At 45.5% G+C, this 27,793-nt stretch overlaps 1 protein-coding gene across 1 annotated transcript; it reads right to left on the bottom strand.

Annotated features, from left to right (window-relative positions):
* Nucleotides 1-123: 123 nt before the first annotated feature.
* Nucleotides 124-24,963, bottom strand: Dnaja3 (DnaJ heat shock protein family (Hsp40) member A3). The gene is made up of 11 exons (XM_059270090.1): nt 24,714-24,963; nt 22,367-22,500; nt 20,304-20,387; nt 19,517-19,717; nt 17,535-17,687; nt 13,516-13,663; nt 13,033-13,097; nt 8,526-8,654; nt 7,237-7,352; nt 6,520-6,617; nt 124-1,121 (listed from the first exon to the last, which is right to left on the bottom strand). The coding sequence occupies exons 1-11, from the start codon at nt 24,931-24,933 to the stop codon at nt 1,099-1,101; spliced, it is 1,371 nt and encodes a 456-aa protein (XP_059126073.1). The 5' UTR covers nt 24,934-24,963; the 3' UTR covers nt 124-1,098.
* Between the last annotated feature and the right edge of the window lie 2,830 nt (nt 24,964-27,793).

Below are 27,793 nucleotides of genomic sequence, written 5' to 3' on the forward strand. Positions count from 1 at the left end.
TGGTTTTAAATATCTTTTGTAGTAGATCATCTTATTTACATTGATACAGAATCACTTTACATTCTTAAATCAGACACTAAGAAATGCTTTACTTTTGTAAATTATAAAGGAAAAGAAAGAAACTACAGAGAAAGTGTTCTTTATTAGCCTGTCTTACACTAGCTCCAAGACCTTGGAACACACGGAAACTGCAACATGCTACCAGCAGAGGCTGGAAGTGAGGCTGCTCTGCACAGTGTGCTTCCCCTCAACATTTACACAGGAAAAGACAATGATTCTTACCATTGAGTAATTTAAATACACCGTGGAAATCAAATGTCAGCAGTGGAAGAGGGGAGAACCAAGCCCTGGCTGGCAAAGGTCGGGGTCTCCAGAGGCTCAAGGCTGTCCCACATGACCATGGTAACTTTGGTCCGACAGGGCAGGAAACACCCCCCCACATTAATCTAGAACAATCTAATCAGCGTCAGGCAAGCTGCCATCTGAGGTGAAGTGGATAGAGGGACTGTTGCACAACTCTGCCTCCTAGGGCCCTAGTACCCACTCTCCAGCTGCTTGGTACCTTCAATAAAACAAAAGCAAACCAACTCTAAGGGGTGTGACAGGCCCTCAGCAGAGCCTGTCAGGGAGGACGGCACTGGTGGGGTGTGCCGCCCCTGGGGCCTAAGAAGACTACCTGTTAGGAAGGACATATTTCAGAACCTCCACGAGGTTTGTTGAGAGGGAATTAATCACTTCACAATGCTGTGCAGCTTAAGGCTTCATTTTAAGCTGTAAGCACGGCCTTTAATTTTTTTAAGCTCTCTATTACATGCGATTCCAGATTATTTTTAGTGCTGCAAGAAGAGTCCAAGTATTGTACCCTGCCTAAACCAGAAGCATGTCACCTACCAGTGGACAGGCTATCTCACCAGCCCGAAGGCCACACATCACTGCCTAGGGGCTGTCACCATGACCTTCTACGTAGAGAGGTGTCCTCACATAGTTTTGCTGTTGCTGAGTGGTTCAGAGGGCTGTGTAGACAGGGCTCCATGCTGCTATTTTGGGGTCCTCCTGTGTCAGATGCCCTGGCCATGGAGAGGGGCTGCTGCTCCTCATCTAGTTTCCAGCTGATCGTTTTCCTGAGCCAAGGAGACAAACAGTTAGACTCCACATCTCAGAAGAACACATCCCTGTGGGAGAGGCTCAGTTAACCCCAGGAGAACGGCTGTGCTTCGAAGGTCAAGAGCCCCAGGACCTGGGGTGAACATACACAACAGTGTGTCTCTAGGCACAGAAAACAATCACTGTTCCTCAGCAGCCCCAGACCTACACAGCACCATGCTGCCTAGGTACAACAGGGTGGGAAAAGCAGGTGGGAGGTGGAGGAGATCTGAGTTCTAGGCTTGGCTCCGCCACAATCTGCCTTCTGGACTGTGGGCAAGCAGGTCCCACCACTGAGGGACAGAGCCCCTGGAAAATGACATAAGGTGGGCTCTAAGTTAGCCCCAAATTCAACCCATCTAGGAAGGAATTTAAATCGAATTCGAATGAAAAGGCTAAGTACCACTACACCTTTGATTGGCACCTCTCCCGACTTCTGGGGTAGGGTAGGGTGGGGTCCAATGTTGGTTAAAGTGACCAGAAGAGATTAGTTCACTGAGGGAAACAGGGAAGAAAGCTCACAGGTTTTCCTACCTCAGCAGGGGTATCAGGAAGTAAACATTTTCTTAAGTTTGGAAAGGAATCCCTCATTGTCCTCCCCAGCCTCTCGCCTATCCTTGCTTCCTGCGCAGCTATCCATGGTTCTGCCACCTGGGCACAAACAGCAGAAAGAACCAAGGTCAAGATCACACACCTCCATGTAGCAAGCACCATCCCCACCTACCCATGCCTAGCTGCCCAGGGGCTGGCACTCAAAGGGCAGCCAAGGGCCACTTCAGGAACACAGGAACACTCTCAAGTGTTAGAGTAAAGCAAATGGGACACTCAGAGCCTTAGGACATCACAACTCTCCTTGGAGTCGAGACCCATAGAAGGGAAACTCGAAAAAAGAGAGGGAGAGAGACTGTCTGTAATCTGAACACTAACAAGAAAGGCAACGCTAAATGCCAGAGGTCTTGAGGCTAAGCCACACAGCTTATACACAGTAGTTCATCATCTTAGCATATTTAATGTGTACATATCACAGCTACATGTACACAGAAGCAATGTTGTCAGGTCCACCTAGAATCCCAAAGCCAGGCAGCAGGAAGTGGAACTAAGCTCAAACCCAGTCCAGGCTCTTAACCACTAAACTACTGGCTACAAGATAATCAATAAACCTCAAGAAAATATTCAATTTCTGAACCCACTGCATATTTCTGCTGCCTAGTGTACACATTAACATGCCCAAGATAACCAATGAGGGAGCCACTCTTACACCAGATCCTCTGCTGTACACTTCGACTTGTCTCTCACAATGCCAGTGAGGTGTATATTACTCTGGCATCTAACCCTGACTGCTGCAGATAAGGCACAGCTGCATGGATGGTTTTTAGAGCCAAAGACTGAGGTTACCTACCTCGTCACAAGAAACTTGCCAACCTTGAAAGATGGAGGCAAACCTTTGCTGTGAGTTAAACTATACACCTATAACACCATTTTGTTTGTTTTGGCTTTTCTTTATTTGTGACAAGGTCTCATAGCCCAAGCTGACCTTGGACTCACTCTGTAGCCCAGACTGGCTTTCAGCTATTGGTCCTTCTGTTCCACTACTCTATACTATAGGTATAAGCCACCATGCCTGGTAACTTTTGCATTTATTTACTTTGTGTGTGTAGGCATGTGTGTGGAAGTGCATATTCAGGTGCATGGACCAGTACATGTGGAGGTCAGAGGACAGCTTGTGAGGGTCAGTTCTGTCCTTCCACCAAGTGGGCTCCAGGAAACAAACTCTGCTTGTCAGGGTTGGAGGCAAGCAGGCTTACCTGCTGAGCCATCTTAACAGGCTTACAGAGCATGTTTTTAAATGTTGCTGACACACATCCCTTATACGGCATACAACTAATTAAAAGAGCCTGGTGTGGTGGTATAACTTTTAATCCCTGCATCTGAGAGGCAGACAGCCAGATCTCTTTGGGTTTGAGGCTAGCCTGGTTGATACAGCGAGTTCCAGGCTATCCAAGGCTACATAGTAAAGCCTTATTTCAAGAAAATAAAAATAAAATAAATAGTCCCAGCTTCCAACAGCTATCAGGTCTGAGTCAGTGGAGGCTCTTCAGAGGGAGGTATCCAAAGCTCAGAGGCACAGATCTGGGAACAAGGGTAGGGTGGGGTCTGCAGTTTCATGGAACACTGCCCTCTAACATAACCACCACTGTCCTAGCAGCCAGGACTCCCTGCAAGGTACTCTCAAAATTGGTAATACCCTTCTGATAATCTTGAAGGCTAGCTTGGGGAGAGGGTCATGAGACCCTCCTCCCCTCCCTCCTGCACCTCCTGCTAGCCGTATGTAATTCCACCCCACAGTATGTGTTCTCTGGAAGGGGAACTGAAAGGGGAACTCCAGGGTGCAGCTGCCATTATGTCGTCATCCATGTGGAGGACTTTTCTGCAGTGTGATTATATGGAGGTCATGTCTCCCCCAATTCTGCTCCTCTTCTTTTGTTTTTTTGAGACAGGGTTTATTGTGTAGCCTTGGCTCTGTAGACAAGCCTGGTCTCAAAGATTCTCCTACCTCTGTCTCCCAAGTACTGGGCTTAAAGGTGGGCACCACTACTGCCAGGCTTAATTTACTATTTCATTCATGAAAATAATATATCTTGATCATATTTACCCATACTCTCCCCAGGAACTCCCAGCACAAAGACTTTGAAATTCTGCATCACATGTTTGTGACCAGTTCTGAGTGCTGCATAAATACAGCATTTTCTCTCAGAGCCTGCTTTCTGAGGACTAGCTGGGGTGGAGGAGGCAGGATGTGTCCTAGGTACCAGGACACAAACTTGAGCCCTTGGCTTCCAAGGCTGCTGTTGCTACCTCAAGGCAGGGTGTCCTTGAACTCCCAATTCTCCTGCCTTAGCCTCCCTCCTGAGAGCTGAGATTATAGGTTTGTGTCACACATCTGGCTCTAAACGTGCTTTCCATAAGCCTGGGACAGACCCCTATGCTTTAGACTAAGCAGGAAGGTCACTGCCCCAGGGCAGTCTGTTCCAGGTTAAAGAGTACCAGCCCTCAGTGCTCCATCATGCCACCAGCTGGCAGTACAGCAGGGGGGAAGCTGGGGATGCAAACCACTCTAGTAAAACTCTAGTTCCCACCACGCACGAGCCTCAGGCAGAGGGCCTTCAATTCCACACCAGTCTCGGCAACATAGCAAGGCTGTCTTATCGACAAAACCAAACTAAAACAACCAGCCAAATAAAAGCCCAAATCAAAAGCAAACAACAAACAAACCCTACAATTTTGCTAAATGTCAGAAATAAGAAAGATTTTAGGTCTAGAAAAAGTTGACTACTGGATTATCTGCACTGCAGTACTTCTCCAAGTGGATTCTAAGAGTGACTTTCTTGATAGCCTCAGGAGCAGCTTATTCAAACCCAGGTGACAGCACTCAAAGCCTATACTGAGTAGTTGTGTTCCTCTGTTCTGGTGTGGGGTGTTGAGCCACAGTCTCACTATGTAACCCGGCATTGTCTGGAACTCACTATATAAACCAGGCTGGCATTACATTTATGGTGATTCTCTGGCCTCTGCCTCCTGAGTGTAGGGATTGCAGGTGTGTGGAACAATGCCCAGTGTGCATGTGGCGGTCAGGACAACGTGGTGGGATTGGTTTTCTCCTTCCACTAAGTGGATTCCAGGGTTAAGCTCAGGTCACCAGGCTTGGAGGCGAGGACGTTTACCCACTGCACCAACTTGGGGCCTCTTCTTATTGTTTTGTTAGTGTAGGGGTAGTTTCATCTGTCTCAAGCTAGTCTTTAACTCTCGATGTAGCCAAGGATACTCATAAACTTTGGTCCTCCTGCTTGCACCTCCCAAATGCTAGGGTTACAGGCCACCACACCTTGTTCATGTGATACTGAAGATCAAACCCACGGAGGCCTACAAAGTCATATCTGGGAGTCAAATTCCCAGTGGGATACAATTTTGAAAAAAATGACAACAGATTAATAGAAGAAAAATAGTATCGATACTTGACCATGGGGAAATGCCAATGCCCCAACCTGAGCCCAGTCCTGTAGAACATTAGCTCCCTGGTGGGCAGAAGAAGAAAACAGTTGTGTGCAGAACAAATCTCACATATTATGAGATCTTGGGGGTATGTGAGGAAGAAGTTACAGGTACACAATGAGAATTCTATGGAAGAACAGTCCCACTTTCTATTTAGTTTAAAGATAAAACAAATGAGCTGGTATGGTGGCACAAGCCTTAATCCCAGCTCTCAGAAGGCTAAGTACTAGGATCTCAAGTTAAGGGCCAAGACCATCTCAAACAAATAAACATGAATAAGAACAAAGAGTAATACAGATATATATTTGTTTTGTTTGTTTTTCAAGACAGGGTTTCTCTGTGTAGTTTTGGTGTCTGTCCTCTGTAGACCAGGCTGGCCTCAAACTCACAGAGATCTGTCTGGCTCTGCCTCCAGAGTGCTAGGATTAAAGGCGTGCGCCACCACCGCCTGGCAAAGTATGTGTGTTATGTATCCAACCATTAAAATAAATGCCATTTGGTGTTTGGTCCAGCTATAAACAGGAAGGCTGCTGGAAGTTCCATTTCTATTTATATCTACTTTCAGAGAACTCATCCTCCCTATACTCTGCTGGAAAAGCTGACCCAGCTCTGCAAACCCACTGTAAATTACCATACACCAATCTAAGGCCATTCCAGATCAGAGAACTCCATCCAGGTTCCCAGAAAAACAAAATGATGCAATGAGGTAGAAACAAGTGCAGCCTGGGCACAGCACGTTCTGACCTGCCCCAGTCAACAGAGGCCTCACCTGAAATACAGCTAATGGGGCCACAGCAAAGTTCCAGTCCAGACATCACACCACTTGTGTTCACAGAGCATAACATTTGATACGTTTGGGTAACAAATTTGTTCATTCAATCAAGAGATCAAAGCTATCCTTTGTCCTGATAGGATTTTTACATTGTTGTTACCACTGTTTACTTTGGAATCCTGGTAAAATGTTCGAGGTCAGGAAGGCACAGATCTGTCCAATTGATCTCCTTCTTAAGCGGTTACAAAGAACTCTTGGAGGGAAGTGCCCAAAGTCACAAGGCAAATGGCAGAACCAAGGCTAGAACTCAGAACAGCAGCTCTGAGACAGAGCTGCTGGGCAGGGGGCGGTCCTGTGCTGTCTAAGCACATGCATGCCGTGAAAGAGGGCACTTCAATGGGATATGGTTACACTCCCACAGGACACCTCTTCCCATGACCCTTTTGGGGACCTATGAAAACTCAAGCAGAAATCAAACATGGTTTGAATTGTCTGTCAACCCTTCAGAGACTCAGAGGTCCCTTATGTCACCACATTACTCCCAGGCCCCTTACCAGTGCTTGTGTGGGTGACACCATTCACCGTCCCCTCCACATCAGTCTCATCCTCGGCATAGCTCAGGATCAGGTTCTGCTGCCTACTGGTTAGCCTCCTGTGGACCAAGAACAGTTAGTGGCCAAGCACTCCCTACAAGCAGCTCTTGAAAGGACACGATGCAGCTAAGTTTCTGACCCAGGCAGGGTACATACCAAGCTAGTGATGAGGGACTGAGGGTCATAGGTCAGAGCTTCTCTCTAAGACTCTGAGTAGTTTCAATTGTCATTACTGTTATGCTAGATACTTACAAGGGTGGGGATGGGGTGTCCATGCTCTATGTGTGCCTGTGAGCAGCAGGTAAAAAAGTAATCTTACAACGGGCATAAGAACTGGAACTGGCCCGCCAGGCGGAGGAGCAGGGCATACCCCATGCTGGGTGCCAAAGCATTATGCCCAGAACACATCAGGAGTTTAGTTAGCATCTATGTGTCATTCTTTTTATACTTCCACAACTCAATGAAGCCGGCCTGCTATATCCACTGCTCAGACGGGAAACACAGGCTGGACAAAACTGACTTCAAGGAAGAAAAGAACCTGCCCAAGCCAAGAGCTCAAAGGGCAGCTGAACTGCTACGTGCTGGGCCTGATAGGTAAAAGGCTCGAAGGGTACCTGTTCGCTGCATCTGTGTGTATGGGGTCTGGCAGTCTTGGCCATAGTCTCCGTGAACACTTACTTTGGAACTCTGATCTTGATATGAATGTAGTGGTCGCCATAGCCATAGCTATTAATCCGGGGGATGCCTTTTCCAGACAAGCGAATCCTCTGGTCTGTCTGAATCCCAGAAGGGATCTAGTGAGAAAGGAATGCGCTGATGTTCCCTGGTTCCCACTGTCCAAAAATAAAACTACACAGAGAAAGCCGTCTTCAAAAAAGAACTTGCACTAGTGTGCAGAACCAGCTTGCCACACAGTTGTGAGACAGCTGAATCCATGAAACAGATGTGAGGAGAGAAGCAAAGACTTAGGAGCACAAAGGTGAAAGCAGGTGTGAGACTAAGCTTGCTCCATTATTCTCAGGGGCTGGACAGCAAGGACCCTGGAGAAGCAGACCGTCTCCAGGTGAGGTGGGAGTATCTGCCCACAGTGACCACTGCCAAGGCCTAAGGCAGGCTCAAAGTCTCCAAACCCAGAGGCTGGAGAAGGCCCTGAGGCAAATATAAGGGTGGGTACAGGAAGCTGTCCACTACAGCTACAATTAAAACTAGAAATGGTCTGGGAACTGGAGAGATGGCTCAGTGGTTAAGAGCACTGGCTGCTTTTCCAGAAGACCCAAGTTCAATTCCCAGCACCCAGATGGCAGCTCACAACTGTCTAACTCCAGTTCCAGGGGATCTGACACCCTCACACATACATACATGCAGGCAAAACACCAGTGCCCATGAAAAACAAGCAAATCTTCAAAACAAAACAAAAAAACTAGAGGTGCTCAACAGATTAAGACACAGTCCCTAAGACACCTGCTCCCCAAGACAGACCACGGGTAGGACCATGAACAAAGAGCACCTACCGCAGGGTGTAACTCATGCCCTCAATTCCTGGGACCCTGACCAGTGGAAGAGGAGACACGGACCAAGAACCATTGCCAACAGTAAAGAGAAAGGCCGGAGTTGGGATGACTACTCAAGGAATAGTCTGAAGCTCTTAGTGTCACAGGCTCCAATGTCTCTTCTACTCCCAGAATCCCTGACAGGCTGGACACTCAGGTTTAGGACCACCTCAGGTATTTCCCATTTTAGAAAAAATTAACTGGGCATGGTGGCACATGCATGTAATCATAGCACATGGAAGGCTGAGGCAACTGGATTACAAGTTCAAGGTCAGCTGAAGGTACATAAAAAGCATCAGTCTCAAAAAAGAAAAGAAGGGAGGGAGGGAGGAAGGAAGGAAGAGAGACAGAAAAAGAAAAGGAAAAAGATCGACAAGGTGCCAGGGTGCAAAGACAGCTGTCCTCATGACCTCTTACCGTCACATTGATTGTCTCATATAAGCCCTGGGCTTTGGCTGTACCCCCAAGAATAGCTTGAGCTATTGAAATAAAGAGGTCGGAGTGGATGTCTGCGCCGTCCCTCCGGAACACAGGGCTTTTCTGTACCTAATGCCAAAGAGAAGACAAGTGTGACCACTGTGGAAGTGTTGCCTGAGGCTGGACATCAGCCCTGTGTCTTCCCAGACCTGAGCTTGGGGTCTCACACACTTTAACCCCTTTTCACTTAAATAGATAGCACAGGAAGACCTGTACCTCAGAGTACCCCAAGGCTCTGAAGGGACACATCCTCCATGCACACTGCACAGCAGAGCACTATCTAGACTTCCTCAGTCTCTATTAAAACGTTACAAAAGAAATAAGGGCCAGGCGGTGGCGTCACACACCTTTAATCCCAGCACTCAGGAGGCAGAGCCAGGCGGATGTCTGTGAGTTCGAGGCCAGCCTGATCTACAGAGCGAGATCCAGGACAGACACCAAAACTACACAGAGAAACCCTGTCTCAAAAAACAAAAACAAAAACAAAACAAAAAAAAAAGAAAGAAAGAAAATAAGAATGCAATTTGGTGTTCTAATTTTTCCCTGAATCTTATCTAATTAGAAAGATTGTTAAACAAAGACCAAAACTTCTACAAAGATAAAATTGATTTACAGGGCCAGGTGTGGTGGCACACACCTTTAATCTCAGCACTTGGGAGGCAGAGGCAAGTGGATCTCTGTGAGTTCGAGGCTAGCCTGGTCTACAGAGCAAGTTCCAGGACAGGCTCCAAAACTACATAGAAAAACCCTGTCTCGAAAAACCAATAATAATAATAATAATAATAATAATAATAATAATAATAATAATAATATAATAGCCGGGCGGTGGTGGCACACGCCTTCAATCCCAGCACTCGGGAGGCAGAGCCAGGAGGATCTCTGTGAGTTCGAGGCCAGCCTGGGCTACCAAGTGAGTTCCAGGAAAGGCGCAAAGCTACACAGAGAAACCCTGTCTCGAAAAACAAAAAAAAAAAAAAAATAAAATAAAATAATAATAATAATATAATAAAAAGATTTACAGGGGCTAGGGAAGTACCTGCCACACAAGTAGGAGGATCCACAATGTAAAAGCTGGGCATGGTAGTACACATTTGTGATCCTAGCCACTGCTTGCTTGTGTGTGTGTGTGTGTGTGTGTGTGTGTGTGTGTGTGTGTGTGTACACAGGTGGATCTCTTGAGCTCACTAGCCAGAAGGCCTAGATGAATCAATGGGCTCCAGCTTCCGCAAGAAACTGTCTCAAAAAATAAGGGGGAGAGGAATCAAAAAAGGCACCAGACATCAACCTCTGTCCTCTACATGCATACACACACATGTATTCAAACATGCAATCTTTCAGATGGGGCTAGAACACAGGGCCTTGCACTAAACTATAGCCCAGCACCACCTTTGATTTCTGTCTGGAGGATTCAGTCTTCACGCTATTTTTATGTACTGCGCTAACTTTGGTTTGAGAGAAGATCTCACTGTAGGTAGGCTCCACATTCATGGACTTCTGTAAACCAATGCCTCAGCCTTGCTGGAGTGGGACTCCAGGTCAGTGTCACTATACCAGCTTTGCCACTGGATTTGTTTGTAGTATTTGGAGGAGGGGGATATTTTTTTGAGATAGGGGATCATCAAGTCAGGCTGGCTTCAAATTCTCTGTGAGGCTGAGGATGACTTTGAACTTCTGATCCTCCAGCCTCTACCTTCCAAGTGCTGGGATTACAGGTGTGCACTACCATGGCCAGTTTTATACAGTGTTGATGACTGAACCCTGGGCTTTTGTGTGCACAAGGCACTTTACCTACATCCTGAGTCTTATTTCTAGTTTTCTTTTTTAGTCTTGTTTTTAAAGACAGCATTTGGGGGAGGGGGGTAGAGAGACAGCTCAGTGGTTAAAAGTATGTACTGCTCTTCCAGAGGACCTGAGTTCCATTCCCAGTACCCATGTCAGGTGGCTCATAACCACCTATAAACTCCGGCTTCAGGGAATCTGATGAATCAGGCCTCCTTAAACACCTGCACCCAGGTACATATCCCCTGACACACATATACATGCACATATTTAAAAGCTCAGTGGTAGAGCGCTTGCCTAGCAAGCACAAGGCCCTGGGTTCCATCCTCAGCTCTGGGAAAAAAAAAAAAAAAAAAGTAAGCATTAAAAAACAACAACAAAAAAGATATGGTGGGCTGGAGAGATGGCTCAGCAGTTAAGAGCACTGGCTGCTCTTCCAGAGGTCCTGAGTTCAATTCCCAGCAACCACATGGTGGCTCACAACCACCTACAGTGAGATCTAGTGCCCTCTTCTAGCATAAAGGTGTACATGCAGATAAAGCACTCATACACATAAAATAAATAAACAGATCTTTAAAAAAAAATTTAAAAAAAAAAGATATGGTTTTCCCGGGTGGTAGTGGCGCACGCCTTTAATCCCAGCACTCGGGAGGCAGAGGCAGGCGGATCTCTGTGAGTTCCAGGCCAGCCTGGGCTACCAAGTGAGTTCCAGGAAAGGCGCAAAGCTACACAGAGAAACCCTGTCTTGAAAAACAAAAAAACAAAAAACAAAAAAAGATATAGTTTTGTTATATAGACTAGGCTGGTCTTGAATCCTCCTACCTCCATATCCCAAGTGCTAAGACTACAGGCATGTGCCACTATACTTAGTACTTGAGTCAAATAATGAAATATCTCACATATAGAAAAAGGCAAAGTAGCCGGGCAGTAGTGGTGCACCCTTTTAATCTCAGCACTCAGGAAGCAGAGGCAGACAGATCTCTGAATTCGAGACCAGCCTGGCCTGTAGAACAAGTTCCAGGACAGCCAGGTCTACACAGAGAAACCCGGTCTCGGAAAAAAAAAAAAAAAAAAACAAACAGAAAGAAAGAAAGAAAGAGGGGGGGGGGTTGAGAAAGACAGACAGACAGACAGAAAGAAAGGAAGACAGAAAGAAAATAGCAAACAGTACACCTACAATCATGCTCACAGAATTAAAACATTACAAGGTGGTCCACACCTATAATACCAACACTCTAGAGGCTAAGACAGAGCACTCATGCATTCCAGGCCAACCTGAACAACACAGGGAGATCCTGGCTCAAAAATGGGGAAAGAAAAATTACAAATGTAACTTTCTTTATGGTTCTTAGTTAATCACTACCCTGAATCTGGCATTTATCAACCTTACAAGCATGCCTTTACTTTTACTGTGCCTTTCTACATTCCCAAACACCACACAATCCATCAGTCTCCTGTACTTTCCAGCCTGTAACAATCTGTTCTCCTTCCCCTATGGTCGGGGACGAAGTACCTCACGCTCACCTGTGCTTCCTGCCTTCTGACAGACTGATAGACAGTGTTCTGCTACACAGCAGTTTGATGACTACTCTTCTTGACAAACACCAGGTTTGTCACCAGTGTCTTGCTGTTATAAACAGGGCTGTCATATACACCCCTTGACCCAACACATGCTACATTTACATGGGTTTTTCTCAGATACATATCTAGTCTTAAGTCTTTCTGTTACCAGAGAAAACTATTTTGGGGTTAACGGTGTGAGTACTTTGCTAGCACGCAGAAAGCTGTGTGTTTAATTTCTAGCATTGCTAAATAAACAAATAAAACTATAGTATCATAACTTGCTCTCTCTGGCTGGGCATGGTGGCGCACGCCTTTAACCCCAGCACTTGGGAAGCAGAGGCAGGCAGATCTCTGAATTCAAGGCCAGCCTGGTCTGCAGAACAAGTTCCAGGACAGTCAGGACTATACAGAGAAACCCTGTCTCAAAAAAACCAAAGAATTAGAACATTTTTAAAAAGGGTTTGCTTTCTGATCAACAATTTATATAGGAATAACAACACACACATCCAGGTGGTGGTGGCCCACACCTTGAATTCCAGCACTCGGGAGGCAGAGGTAGGCAGACCTCTGTGAGTTCAGGGCCAGCCTGGTCTACAGAGTTCTAGGACAGCCAAGGCTACACAGAGAAACCTTGTCTCAAAAAACAAAAACAACCAAAATTGAAAACACACACCCACACAGATGTTCTGGGGTTTGTTTTCTATGTTTCTTTCTTTTTTCCTTTTTTTCAAGATAGGATTCCCCTGTGTTGCCCTGGTTGTCCTGGAACTCAATCTGTAGACAGGCTGTCCTCGAACTCAGAGATCTGCCTGCCTCTCCTCCCAGTGCTGGGATTAAAGGTGTGCACCACCACCACCACCACCACCACCACCACCACCACCACCACCACCACCACCACACTTGGCTCTGTTTCTAACTTGTCAGTGTTGTGAGGAAGCTTTATTCTCTGCATCCAGACACGAAAACAATTAATAACCATGCCTGAGCAGCCTTGAACTTGGAACAATAACAACTGTGGCCATGAACCTCACGACAAGGAGCAATCTCAGCTGCACCCACTCCAAGAGAACAAGGACCCAACAGAAGCTGACAGGCAAGCACCTACCCTGAATGTGACAAAAATTTCTCGTTTTCCCACAGGCATCCTTACAGTCTGACCATCTTCAACTCCTAGAAGAATAAAAGTTCCAAACAGCAGTTATGGTAGGGGTCTCCCACCTCTATCCAGGAAACCCAGTTGACCAGGTTTCTTGTCTTATTTTGGAGATGGGGTCTCACCATGTATCTCAGGCTGACCTCAGACTTATCAACAGGTGTCACATATAACTAGCTTGTCTCATATAACTAGCTTGTCTCCTGTTAAGGCCAGTCCTCACTGCATGAGAACAGAAGAGACAGAGGACAGGAAGCTGTAGCATCCCATCTGGGAGCAGAATGGGTACACTGTAAGAATGACTGGTGTAAAGGAAGACTGCAACAGATTCTAGTTCCTCCTCAGACCTGGGGACCAAGGGCCTTACGTCTAGCTCTGCAATCATGCAGACACAGGACACCACAAAGCTGGCCCATCTCCTGGGCAGCAGCCCACCTGCAGGCACAGGGATTGTCACTCGCTTCTTCTGCTTGGCTTGTCCTGCTCCTCTGCAGACCACACAAGGAGTTGTGACGATGGAGCCCCGGCCACCACATCTCCGACATGTGGACCGCATCACAAAAGGACCTGTATTGACAGTTTCCTGAGGAACAGAAGGAAAATGCTGAATATGCAGGTACACTGTTTTATCTAAAAATGTTTTAATAAGGGTTGACATCCAGGTTAAGTGGCACAGGTCTACGATCCCAACATGTGGAGGGTAGAGGCAGGAGATCAGGAGTTCAAGGTCAGCCTTAGCTGCATAGTAAGTTTGAGGCTAGGGTTACATGAGACGCTGCTCACTCCCCACCCCCAATGAGGAGGGTGGATGAGAATAAAATACATTATATACATGTCTGAAACTTTCAAAGAATAATCATCTTTGTTTGTTTTTGTTTTTTGAGACAGTGTTTCTCTGTGTGTAGCTCTGGCTATCCTGGAATTTGCTTTGTAGACCAGGCTGGCCTGGAACTCAGACATCCACCTGCCTCCTGAGCAATGGGATTAAAGGTGGGCACCACTACTGCCCAGCAATAATCTTCAATTTTAAGTGAAAGAGAAAAGGGAGTGAAGGGAAGCAGGGGCAACAATGGACTTCTTGTGTGCATATGCTGCTCCAAAACACACTGCCTAAGAAAACAGGTATAGGGCTGGAGAGATGGCTCAAGGTAAAGAGCACTGGCTGCTCTTCCAGAGGTCCTGAGTTCAGTTCCCAGCACCCACATGATGGCTCACAACCACCTATAATGAGATCTGGTGCCCTCTTCTAGCATGCAGGGATACATGCAGGCAGAACACTGTGTACATAATAAAGAAAAAAAGAAAGAAAACAGGCATAGGCGCTCACACTGCTAATTTGAACTTCTTTTTTTGGTGAAGGAAGAGGGATGATATCTCCTGTGGCCCAGGCTGGACTCAAACTTGCTATGTACTAGAGGATAAACTTGAACTTCTGATGTTTCCGAATCCACCTACCAAGTGCTGGGAGTATAGGTATACACTACCACACCCAGCTCTGAAGTCAAAAATTTTCAATGAACTTACATCATTGTGGTTGGCTTTCTCTGCGCCATCCCCCATGTACATGTGTGTATATGTGTGTGCTGGGATTGAATCAAGGCTGCAGCTGGGCGTGATGGCTCACATTTGCTTTCACAGCACCAATGAGGCTGACAAATAAAGATTGTCTCATGTCCAAAGTTAGCCTGGGGTCTATATTGAGTTCCAAGCCAGCCTAGATTAGAGTTAAACCCTATCTCAAATAGAACAAAGTATGAATTCAGGGCTTTGAGCATGCTAAGAACATGCTCATCAATTAGAAACAGCCCCAAGAACTCTAAATGCCTGTACATGGTACAGAAAAAAAATTCTGAAATTGAAGCTAGTATAGTCTATACAGCAAGTTTCTGACCAGCCAGAAGTACACATCCAGACCCTGTCTCACTAAATAAAATAAAAAAATAGTCAGGCAGTGGTGGCCCACACCTTCAATTTCAGTACTTGGAGGTGGAGACAGGCAGATCTCTGTGATTTTGAGACCAGCCAGTCAAGCATACACAAAGAAACCCTATCTCAAAAAAAAAAAAAAAAAAAAAAAAAAAAGAAAGAAAGAAAAAGAAACAAGCCGGGCGGTGGTGGCGCACGCCTTTAATCCCAGCACTCGGGAGGCAGAGCCAGGCGGATCTCTGTGAGTTCGAGGCCAGCCTGGACTACCAAGTGAGTCCCAGAAAAGGCGCAAAGCTACACAGAGAAACCCTGTCTCGAAAAACCAAAAAAAAAAAAAAAAAAAAAAAAAAAAAAAAGAAAAAGAAACAAAACCAAAAACCCCCACATATATAAAATGGACTGGGGAGATGGCTCAGCAGGTAAAGGCACTTGCCACCAAGGCTAATGACTTGAGTTCAAACACTGGGTCCCACATGATGGAAGAAAACAGAATCCCACAAGTTGCTCTTTGAATGGTACATATGGGCATGGCACACATGTACATACAATGAATAAATAAATGTAATAATAAAAAAATACTTTAAAAAATTTTTTTTTAAAGATTTATTTATTATGTACATAGAAGAGGACACCAGATCTCATTACAGATGGTTGTGAGCCACCATGTGGGTGTTGGGAATTGAACTCAGGACCTCTGGAAGAGCAGCCTGTGCTCTTAACCTCTGAGCCATCTCTCCAGCCCTAAAATTAAATATTTTTGTTTTCACTTTTTTTTTTTTTTATAGATTTATTTATTACATATAGTGTTCTGCCTGCATATGTCCCTGCAGGCCAGAAGAGGGCACCAGATCTCATTACATGTGGTTGTGAGCCACCATGTGGTTGCTGGGAATTGAACTCAGGACCTCTGGAAGAGCAGTCAGTGCTCTTAACCTCTGAGCCATCTCTCCAGCCCTACTTTTAAAAATTATAACCAGGCGGGCTGGAGAGATGGCTCAGAAGTTAAGAGCACAGGCTGCTCTTCCAGAGGTCCAGAGTTCAATTCCCAGCAACCACATGATGGCTCACAACCATCTATAATGAGATCTGGTGCCCTCTTCTGGCATGCAGGCATACATGCAAGCAGAACACTGTATATATAATAAATAAATCTTTAAAAAAAAAAAAAAAAAAAAAAATTATAACCAGGCAAGCCAGGCGGTGGTAGCGCACACCTTTAATCCCAGCACTCAGGAGGCAGAGGCAGGCGGATCTCTGTGAGTTCAAGGCCAGCCTGGTCTACAAATCGAGTTCCAGGACAACCCGGGCTACACAGAGAAACCCTGTCTGGGGTGGGGGTGGGGATGTGCATGGGGGATAGGGTGGGATTATAACCAGACATGATGACACATTCTCATAATCCCAGTACTCAAGAGTCTAATGCTAGCAGTATGCCTGGGTTAAAGATTAAGACCCTGTCCTTCCTCTAATCTCCACTCCCTAAGAAAAGAACAAAAAACAAACAAACAGGGGCTGGAGAGATGGCTCGGAGGTTAAGAGCAGTGAGTGACTGCTCTTCCAGAGGTCCTGAGTTCAATTCCCAGCAACCACATGGTGGCTCACAACCATCTGTAATGAGATCTGGTGCCCTCTTCTGGCCTGCAGACAGACCTACATGCAGGCAGAACATTGTATACTAAATAAATAAATCTTAAAAACAAACAAACAAACAAACAAACCAAAAACTGCTGTGGGATGTTCTGTATGGCAAATGTGTTGCTAATTAGTCAATAAATAAAACACTGATTGGCCATTGGCTAGGCAGGAAGTGTAGGCGGGACAAGGAGGAGAATAAAGCTGGGAAGTGGAAGGCTGAGTCAGAGAGACACTGCCAGCCGCCACGATGACAAACAGCATGTGAAGATGCCGGTAAGCCACGAGCCACGTGGCAAGGTATAGATTAATGGAAATGGATTAATTTAAGCTGTAAGAACAGTTAGCAAAGCCGGGCGGTGGTGGCGCACGCCTTTAATCCCAGCACTCGGGAGGCAGAGCCAGGCGGATCTCTGTGAGTTCGAGGCCAGCCTGGGCTACCAAGTGAGTAGGCGCAAAGCTACACAGAGAAACCCTGTCTCGAAAAACCAAAAAAAAAAAAAAAAAAAAAAAAAAGAACAGTTAGCAAGAAGCCTGCCACGGCCATACAGTTTGTAACCAATATAAGTCTCTGTGTTTACTTGGTCGGGTTTGAGCGGCTGTGGGACTGGCAGGTGAGAGAGATTTGTCCTGACCATGGGCCAGGCAGGAAAACTCTAGCAACAAAAAACCAGGGTGGAATCCTAGCACTTGGACGCTAAGGAGGATTACAAATTCCAAGTCATCCTCAGTTACACAGTGAGGTTGAGGCAGCAGTGCAGTGCTACAGCGCCCAGCCTAAGCCCCAGGAACATCTAAAGGATCTCTGGAACAGAGGAGAGAACGGTTGGGGCAGCACAGGTCGGTGGGTAACGGACTACTACCCAGAGGAGTGGGAGGGCCCAAAGCAGCCTTACCATGCCGGAGCCACTGCAGTAGTGGCAATGCTGCACTTTGGTTCCGGGCTCGTTCCCCTTGCCGTCACAACGCTCACAGGTGTCCATGAGGTTCACGGTGAACTCCTTGTTGACACCCTTGGCGGCTTGATTGAATGTCAACTCCATGATGTACTGAAAGAGTGAGGCATGGCCTGTCACGGCTTTACAATGACTGCAGTGATGCTGCTTCAGGACAGGAGGGCACTGGCCTGCAGTTACTCTCTAACTACCAAACATATGTAATGTAGGCTCTGCCGGGTAAGAATGGGTGCCATTCACTTAGCTGATCTAGCTTTACATATACAGATTTTAACACGTATTAAGTGAAAATTTACTCATCAGCTGAAGTTGGGAATAATACCTGCATGTAGCATTTGCTTTGGCCTAAATCTAGAATATCTCCCAAAGGCCCAAGGCTTCGTTTCCATCTTAGTGTACGGGGGAGGTAGTGGGACCTTGAAGAGGTAGAGTCTGGCCGGAGATTTTATGTCACTGGGAATGTGTCCTCAAAGAGGATTTGGGGCTGCCAGCCTGCCCTCCTTCCCTTCACAATCAGGATCAGATAAGCAGCTTTACCTCACTCTCCACGTTACACACTGCCTTACCACAGGCCCTGAAACAGTGGGTCCAACAGACCATTCATTCAAATCATAAGCCAAAAGAAGCCTTTCCACTTTATTCTTTTGTCTTCCTACATGTATGCACCACATGTGCCTAGTGCCCAAGGAGAAGAGGAGGAAGTGAGATCCCCTGGAACTGGAGTTACACACAGTTTTTCACCACCATGAGGGTGCTAGGAACTGAACTTAGGTCCTCTGCAAGAGCAGCATGTGCTCTTAACTGCTGAGCCAACTCTTCAGCCTCACTTTCCACTTTTGAGTTGTCTCAGGTATTTTCTTACAATAACAGAATAAAAACTAGAACAATACTTACAAAAAGCTTGAATGATCCATAATTGTAACTTAAATCATGAAACACTTCTCTTCTTTCCTCAACTCTGACAATGTCTCATTAGGACAAAGCTCTGGAAGAGTCAGCAATATCTTCCTGCTGGACTGAGCTTTCCTAGAGTAACAGGTTCTCAGCCTTCCTAACGCTATGACCCTTTAATACAGTTCCTCATGATGTGCTGACCCCCAACCATAAAATTATTTCTTTGCCACTTCATAATTGTAATTTTGCTGTTGTTATGAATCATAATGTAAATATCTGATATGCAACTCCAAAGGGGTCGTGAACTACAGGTTGAGAACTGTTGCTTTAGATAAATCACTTTACTATGGTTTCTGAGGGCCTTCACCGCTGCCTGATTAAACAGCTGCTAGTAATGTTACAACACATACATCCTTTACTACCTAAAGGATTTCTCAAATAGCCTTTTTTTTTGTTTTTGTTTTTCGAGACAGGGTTTCTCTGTGTAGCTTTGTGCCTTTCCTGGAACTCACTTGGTAGTCCAGGCTGGCCTTGAACTCACAGAGATCCGCCTGGCTCTGCCTCCCAAGTGCTGCGATTAAAGGTGTGCGCCACCACCGCCTGGCCAAATAGTCCTAACTTTCTGCCAAATGGCTGCCTCTGAATCATTCTATTGCCTTTCTGAGGAACAGAAACTAAAAGTCTGCGTCTCACTTTAGCTTAAAAATTGATCATTTAGTCAGGCGTTGTCAGAGCCAGGCAGATCTCTGTGAGTTCAAGGGCAGCCTGGGCTACAGAGTGAGTTCCAGGAAAGGCTCCAAAGCTACACAGAGAAACCTTGTCTCAAAAAAAAAAAAAAAAAATTGGTCACTTAAAATAAGGAACGCTGTGCGTGATGGCACATGTCTTTAATGCCAGCACTTAGGCAGGTAGATTTCTGTGAGTTCAAAGTCAACCAGGTCAGTGAGTTCCAGGATAGCCAGGGCTACAATGTGAGACCTTTTCTAAAAAATACAAAAATTAATTTAAAAAAAGAAATGGACACATACTTCCTGAGGCTGATCAAACACAGTCTGGAAATCTCCAAAAGGCGATGATGAGAACTCCCCAAAGATCTTCCTGAACAGCTCCTCAGGGTCAACAGAGGGACCTCCTCTCCAGTAGCTCTGCCCAGAGCTGCTGGCTCCAGGATCAAAGCCAGCAGAGCCGTAAGCATCATACTGCTTCCTCTTCACTTCATCACTCAACACCTATGATGGAACATGACACAGCAATCAGGCATTTCTGGGTTTTCTAGGCTCAGGAGCACAGACAACAGCTCATGCCAAGTAAGTCTGTCATATTTACTAAGTGGTCTTATGTGCAAACATTCTACAAAAGCCAGGCATGGTGGGCAGAGAATGCCTGTAATCCCACCAATCACAAGGCTAAAGCAGGGAGATGAGTTTAAAGACAGTTTGGGCTGCACAGTGACACCCTGTTTCAACAAAAAACAAAAATCACATTGGAGCTCAGTGCTAGAATTACAGCTATATCACCACTCCTGGTCTCTCTTCTTTTTTAAAAATTACATCTATTTATTTTGTGTACATGTGTGGGTGTTTGTCATGGCACTCAGGTGGAGGTCAGAGGACAATCTGTGCAAGTTGCTTCCCTCTGTCCACCATGTGGGTCCTGGGGATTGAACTCAGGTCATCAGAGTTGGCAGCAGATACATAGACCCACTGGTCTCACCAGCCTTGTTTCTTCATTGAGATTCTGAGTAGGCAGAACTAGCATAAGACCTCAGCAGGGACAGTACACCACACTGGACCAGGTGCCACAGTAGGCTGTTACCTCGTATGCTTCTGCCAGTTGGGAAAACTTCTCCTTGGCTTTGGGATCATCCTTATTTGTGTCCGGGTGGTATTTCTTGGCAAGCTAAGGAAGAAGAAAGTAAATTACTATAGATATGAAGCAGAACAACAAATTTGCTGTAATTATGCCTCTTTATGGAATCTGTCTCTCATAAAACAGCAAAAAAATTTTTTTCTTTTGTTGTTTTCTCAAGACAGGGAGGGTTTCTCTGTGTATCCCTGGCTGTCCTGGAACTCACTCTGTAGACAGGGCTGGCCTCAAACTCACAGAGATCCACCTGCCTCTGTCTCCTGAGTGCTGGGATTAAAGGCGTGCACCACCACTGCCCAGCTGCAACAAATTCATTTTTTTTAAAAGATTTATTTATTTATTATGTATACAGTGTTCTGCCTGCATATACGCCTGCAGGCCAGAAGAGGACACCAGATCCCATTGTAGATGGTTGTGAGCCACCATGTGGTTACTGGGTTTGAACTTAGGACCCCTGGAAGAGCAGCCAGTGAGTGCTCTTAACCTCTTAGCCATCTCTCTAGCCCCACAACAAATTCTTTTTTTTTTTTTTTTTTTTTTTTTTTAACGCTTTTTTTTTTTTTTTTAAGATTTATTTATTTATTATGTATACAGTGTTCTGCCTGCATGTGTACCTTCACACCAGATTTCATTACAGATGGTTGTGAGCCACCATGTGGTTGCTGGGAATTGAACTCAGGACCTCTGGAAGAGCAGCCACTGCTCTTAACCTCTGAGCCATCTCTCCAGCCCCACAACAAATTCTTAAAACAAGATTTAAAATTTGAAAATAATTCACAGATCTACATATTCCTCATCTATCAGAAATCTCTTCCAAAAATAGTTAACAAGGAGCTGGAGAGATGGCTCGGTGGTTAAAAGCATTTAATACTCTTGCAAAAGACTGGATTTGGTTTCCAGCACCCATGTAGCATCACCCATGTAGCATCTCACAACAGTCTGAAACTCCACTTTCAAGAGATTTGATGCCTCTTTTGACCTCAGAAGGCACCAAGCATGCATGCAGTAGACATACACACATGAGGTAAATATACATGCACACAAATTAAAAATAAATAAATGTTAAAAAATAGTTGACTAGTCAAGCAGTGACAGTGTACACCTTTAATCTCAGCACTTGGGAGGCAGAGGCAGATGGATCTGTATGATTTTGAGCCCAGCCTACTCTACAGAGCTAGTTCCAGGACAGCCAGGGCTATACAGGGAAACCCTATCTCAAAGAAACAAAAACAAACAAAAAACCACCTGGGCTGGAGAGATGGCTCAGCACTTAAGTACACTGGCTGTTCTTCCAAGGTCTTAAGTTCAATATCCAGCAACCACATGATGGCTCACAACCATCTGTAATGAGATCTGGTGTTCTCTCCTGGCATGCAGGCATACATGCAGACAGAACACTGTATATATGGTAAATAAATCTTAAACAAACAAACAAAACAGCATTAACTAATACCACATTCATTGTACACCAAATGCATCTTTCTCAGATAACTCCACAAGCAGGATCAGCTGCTTGTGAGCTGTTCGAGTGGGCTATATACCAAGTCAATACGGACCAGACAAGATCAATAGCAATCTGGGCTGAAGAGACGGCTCAGTGGCTAAGAGCACATATTGCTATTCTAGAAAATCTGAATTTAATTCCCAGATATGTCTGATGGTTCATAGCTGCCTATAACTATAGTCCCAAGGAAATCTAATACCTCTGTTTTGTTTTTGTTTTTCCGAGACAGGGTTTCTCTCTGTATCCCTGGCTGTCCTGAAATTCACTCTGTAGACCAGGCTGGCCTCAAACTCAAGAGATCTGCCTTCTGAGTGCTGGGATTAAAGGTGTGCAACTCCACCACCTGACACCCTTTGCCCTCTGTGAACATATGCATTTTTGTGTACATGTCTATACACAGACACATACACACAATTTTAAAAATTAAAATAAAATAGACACACACATATATAAAGATCACCAGCAATCTTTCTATAGGCTGGTCAGTAAATCTAAGACCAATACAGACCTGATAATAGGCTTTCTTGATATCTTTCTGGCTGGCATTTCGGGGCACTCCTAATATCTGATAATAATCATCTTTGGCTAAGGAAGCACTTGTGTGGAAGGAGGCAGTACAAGCAAAAGGGAGACTTTTTGTTCCTGTAAATGAAACAAGAAAGTAAGTTAGTCTAGGGATTTGTCCAACAAGAGGAAATTATAAATGAGCAGCTACGAAATACCTATGAAAGAACAAACAAGCCTCAGATATAGAGTCTGTTCCTTTCTGATCACACTAGAAGCCAAACTCAATGAACATCAAATGAGGGCAAAGCTTGGGGATATAGTTCAGTAGGTACACTGCTTTCCAGGCACGCACAGGGCCCTGAGTTTGAGTCACAGCACTGAATAAACCCAGCATATTGGTTCATGATCAGCACATGCTCATAATCCTAGCATTAGGGAAAAGGAAACAGATGATCAGTTCAATTCACAGCTACATATAAAGTTTTAGGCCGGACTGGAATACATGTTTAAAAACGACGACGACGAGGAGCCGTGGCGCACGCCTTTAATCCCAGCACTCGGGAGGCCGAGGCAGGCGGATCTCTGAGTTTGAGGCCAGCCCGGTCTACGGAGTGAGTTCCAGGACAGCCAAGGATACACAGAGAAACCCTGTTTTGAAAAAAACAACAACAAAAAAAACCCACAAAACAAAAAAACAAACAAATAACATAAAAACAGCCAGAGAAGTAGAACACATGCAGAAAGAAGTTAAGGAATAAAAGGAGAGAATGAGCAGGAATGATCAGAATAAAATAAAAAGGAGTTATGAGATTATTATTATTGTTTCTTCATTCAGACTGGAGAAGACATTAAAACTGGATTCTTAATGATTCTATATTCAACCTCCTCTTTATTTGATATCTGCCGGGCTGGTTAACCCCACTCCTTCCACTGTCCAGAGGATAAGCCTGTTAAGTGGCAAAAGTTTGGCAATTGTAGCAGCTTCAACACCATCAGCAGAGAACTTACATGAAGCTGTGCAGATTAACTACAGGTAACTATTACAAGGTGGATGTCTTTTCTATCCTAATCAATGATTAACAATATTAGGAAGAATTTGTTTAACTCTTTGGTTTTTATCCTTGTTGCTTTATCCAAGATATGTACAGTAAATGCTAGTTTTGATTGTTATAAACCTAGCATTTTTCTCCACATTGTTTTAAGAATGCCCAGTGTAGTTACTGCTTTCTTTCTGCTTGGGAGATTTTTATTTCAAGGCAAGCATGAGGCCTTATGCTTGATCCCTGGAACTACCCAAAATAGAATAAAGTTCAGTGCTTGCTTCCTTCATTCTCACTGCAGTGGTACAACACCGGTATAAGAAAGTATCACCAGGGTTGGATAGATGGCTCAACAGTTAAGAGCACATATTGCTCTTGTAGAGGACACAAGTTCAGTTCCTAGCCCCTAAGAACAGCAGCTCATAACTTCCTGTAACTCCAGGGGTCAGATGCCTCTGGCCTCTTTGGACACCTGTACTCAAGAGCGCATAGCCACACACAGACACACATATACATAACTTTAAAAATGTTTTTTACAGAGGAAGACAGTTGATCACAGCTAAAGCATGTCAAGGCTTAATGCACACTGATTTGGTATTACCTCCAGCAATAAGGAAGGTAAGTGCCATGCCAAGACTACCACCTTTCCACTTTGTAATTGTTTTCAAGTTCTTTAACATCTAAACCTGTTTCTCCATAGAATGGAAAGGTAACAATGCCTCTGAAATATCACATGAAATATTCTCTGAGAAACCATACTTCATACACAGTAAGTGTTCAATAAATGTTAAGACTGCATTATTACATTCACCGACTTAAGGATTTTTAAAAAGGCTGATTATGTCCTCCATTTACACACGTGATGTTAGGGATGCAAGCTGTGAAATGACAATTCATCACACTTTCTGACCTCCAAAGAGGGCAAGCCCTTGCATCTCCCCAGATCTCTGGGTGCCTAGCACTCACTGAATGGCCGTTGTTTCTTCCATTACAAGCTAGAAAGTGAAGGAAAAGAGAAGGGATAGGGCAAGGGGGCAGCGGCCTAGACAGAGAGGTGAACTGTTGACAGAGGTGAAGGTTCACGGCCTTCGGAGCGGTTCACCACCTCCGGCTCCACGCAGCTCTTTCCCCTCGACGGCTTCTGGGTAGCCAGCACCTTGGCCTCTCTGCCTCCTGCATGCCTGTGTCCCCAGCAATTCCTCTCGATCGGGAAGACACCTCCATCCCGCTACCCTGGTCTTCAGAGTGAGGCGAGTCGCCCTTTCTAGTCCCAGGAGCCGCTACTCGAGATCTGGAAGCCTCCCTCACCTGTGAGGCGGACACCCGGTCTCAATGTCAGCAGCGCCCGGGGGCCGTGAGCGCCCACGGAAAGCCCGAAGGCAGAGACGCTCAGCTTGCGACCCACCGATGTTGTCAATGTTGTCACTACGCCCCCCTGGGGCTGCTGGGCCCCTCTCCCCGCTGCGGCCGGCAGGCGGGGGGTCCCCACCGCCACTAGCAACCAGCGTGGGGAACACCGCGCAGCCATCTTGGCCCGGGGACACTGCGCCTGCGCAGACCGTCCCTAGACCGCTTAGCCGGTCGCCTCTTCCGGAGGCGAGGCATCCGCAGCACGCAGGGCGCGAGCACTGCGTACGCGCCGCCGGCTCGGAAAAGTTGTCCTCGGCTATAAAGATGTCATCGTGTATGTCTTCCCTGTATTGGAATTTCTGTGATGTACGATTGAATGCTGCATTTTAGTTGTGAATAATGTGTAGCAATAGTAATCTTCCTGCGAGTCCGGCGCTGGGAAGAACTACAAATCCCAGCAGACCACACGGCGTCAGTTTCGCAGATTCCGGCATGCACCTTGTGGCTGCCTTCCCTTGACCCTGAAAATTACATCTTATTGCGTGTTCTCTCAGAAAGCCTCTACACGCGGTGTCAGTTGCAGTTTTTCCTGTGTCTGATTCCCTCGCAGCAGAACTTGAAGCATTCATCTCCATCTTAAGTACGTTAGCTTTCTCCAAACCTGTAGCAAGAATTTGAGTATTGTAAATTCCCGCGTTATGTATCACGCAGTTACTGTTTGTTATCCATGTTCTAGAATATAATGTTAGAGCAGACCCGCTATAGAGGAGCAAACTGACTTAACAGGGACAGACTTCTTGTGAAGTAACACTGATAAGTGCTACCAAAGGAGCACAGTTATAAAGCATACCAGTGTCCTAGATATGTTTCTCAAACATGTAGGGCAGGGGAAAGGGGAGGATTGGACTGTTAAACTTTCTGAGCCATAATGTCCAGAGCTGGACTTTGATGAAAAGTGCATTGAGTACAGATGGAGTATCCCAAGTGGCACGAACATCAAAAGCTGCCAGACATGGTAGTGTGGTATTGTATTCCCCCAAATATTGTGCATGCTAATAAACTTATCTGGGGTCAGAGACAGAGCAGCCACAATATTAAACATAAAGGATAGGCAGTGGTAGCACACTCCTTTAATCCTAGCATTCCAGAGGCAGAAATCCATGTGTTCAAGGATACAGCCAAGCATGGTGACTCATCACGCCTTTAATCCCAGAAAGCAAGCCTTTAATCCCGGAGAGTGGTGGTAGAAAGCAGAAAGGTTTATAAGGTGTGAGGACCAGAAACTAGAAGCATTTGCCTGGTTAAGCATTTGGCTGGTTAAGCTTTCAGGCTTCTAGCAGCAGCAGTTCAGCTGAGAGCCATTGGGATGAGGACACAGAAGCATCCAGTCTGAGGAAACAAGACCAGCCGAGAAGTTGGCCAGGTGAGGTAGCTGTGGCTTGTGCTGTCTCTCTGACCATCCAGCATTTGACCTCAATAACTGGCCTCGGGTTTGATTTTATTAATAAGAACTTTTAAGATTCATGCTACATGGTAGCACACACCTGTAACACCATCACTTGGGAGATGGAGGTAGGAGGATCATTTTCAGCTATACAGCAAATTTGATACAATCTGGGCTACAGGACATCTTATCTCAGAACACAAAGGAGAAAATTGCTGGGTCCAAAGGAGACTCCATTTCCCCAAACTCCAAAAGGTAGTGCAAATATCCAAAAATGGGCTCAACCTGGACCATAGGAGGATTTCTGGTGGTTAGATAAAAGCCAGCAAGCCTGGTGGTGGTGGTGCTGCACACCTATAATCCCAGTGCCTGGGAGGCAAAGGCAGGCAGATCTCTGGGTTCAATGCCAGCCTGGTCTTCAGAGCAAGTTCCAGAACTACACATCGAAACCCTCCCTCAAAAAAGCAAAAGCAAAAACAAAATAAATAATAATAAAATAAGAATAGATATAAAGCCAGTATTCCTCGGGAACTTGTGAAGCCAGTTCTCTACCAAAAGGAGTCGTTTTTCTTATGACTGGCAGAAGGGACCAATGGCTACCCTTGGTACCTATTATCATACTAAAGCACATCTGGCCTCCAGGCTTCCTCTGTATCACAAAGACCCTGTTACACATTTCAGAGTCCAGGCTAGCATCCTAACCCTTCTCACCTCCTCCACTACCCTAAACTCCCCCATCTCATGGACTTTCCTTCCCCCAGTTACTCATTCTCTTTATAACCCAGCTATTTTCAATGTTTCTCTCTGTTTCTCTGTGTCGTTCTCACCCCTCACTCCTGCTCCTCTCATGACCAAGTCCAGTATACTATGGAGCAGTCATGTTATCAGTTTATACAAAAACAACTGTAAAAGCTTGTATCTGAAGATGTAGAAGTATATGCTTAAGCCTTAAAATTTTAGAGTATATAATTGAAGAGAAAGCTAGAAAGCTAGACTGGGCCTGGTTAGTTGTGAAAGTTAAATTTTCACCACCCTCCCAAATCAGAGGAAGGTTATGATGATCAATGGACACGGACACACACACACACACACACACACACACACACACACACACTGCCACTTTTTACTCCCAGTATTATTAACAAAATTTGTGTGTATGTTACCCTGGGTAGATAACCATAGCCTTCACCAGCCAAATTCTCAATGGATTCTGAGACTCAAAGGTTAAAAAACCACCAATCAAGCAAAGACTAGTCACCAAGCTATTGTAAAATGAAGGACAGCTGGAGAGTTTTGCTAGAGAGTGGAAATCAGTTATGTGAACAAAGAACATTTTAGTGAAATAAGGAAAAAGGTGCAGTGAGTGAGAGGTGGGGGAGAGAGTTAGTATAGTGCATTCAGCAGCAAATGTATTTCAATATCTCCAGCACAGTGATTAAGAGTATGAGCTTGCCTGGACAGTGGTGGTGTACGCCTTTAATCTCAGCACTTGGGAGGCAGAGGCAGGCGGATCTCTGAGTTCGAGGCCAGCTTGGTCTACAGAGTGAGTTCCAGGACAGCCAGGGCTATGAAGAGGAGTCAGCCTACTCAAATC

This window comes from Peromyscus eremicus, chromosome 8a (assembly GCF_949786415.1).
Source record: "Peromyscus eremicus chromosome 8a, PerEre_H2_v1, whole genome shotgun sequence".
Lineage (NCBI taxonomy): Eukaryota > Metazoa > Chordata > Mammalia > Rodentia > Cricetidae > Peromyscus > Peromyscus eremicus.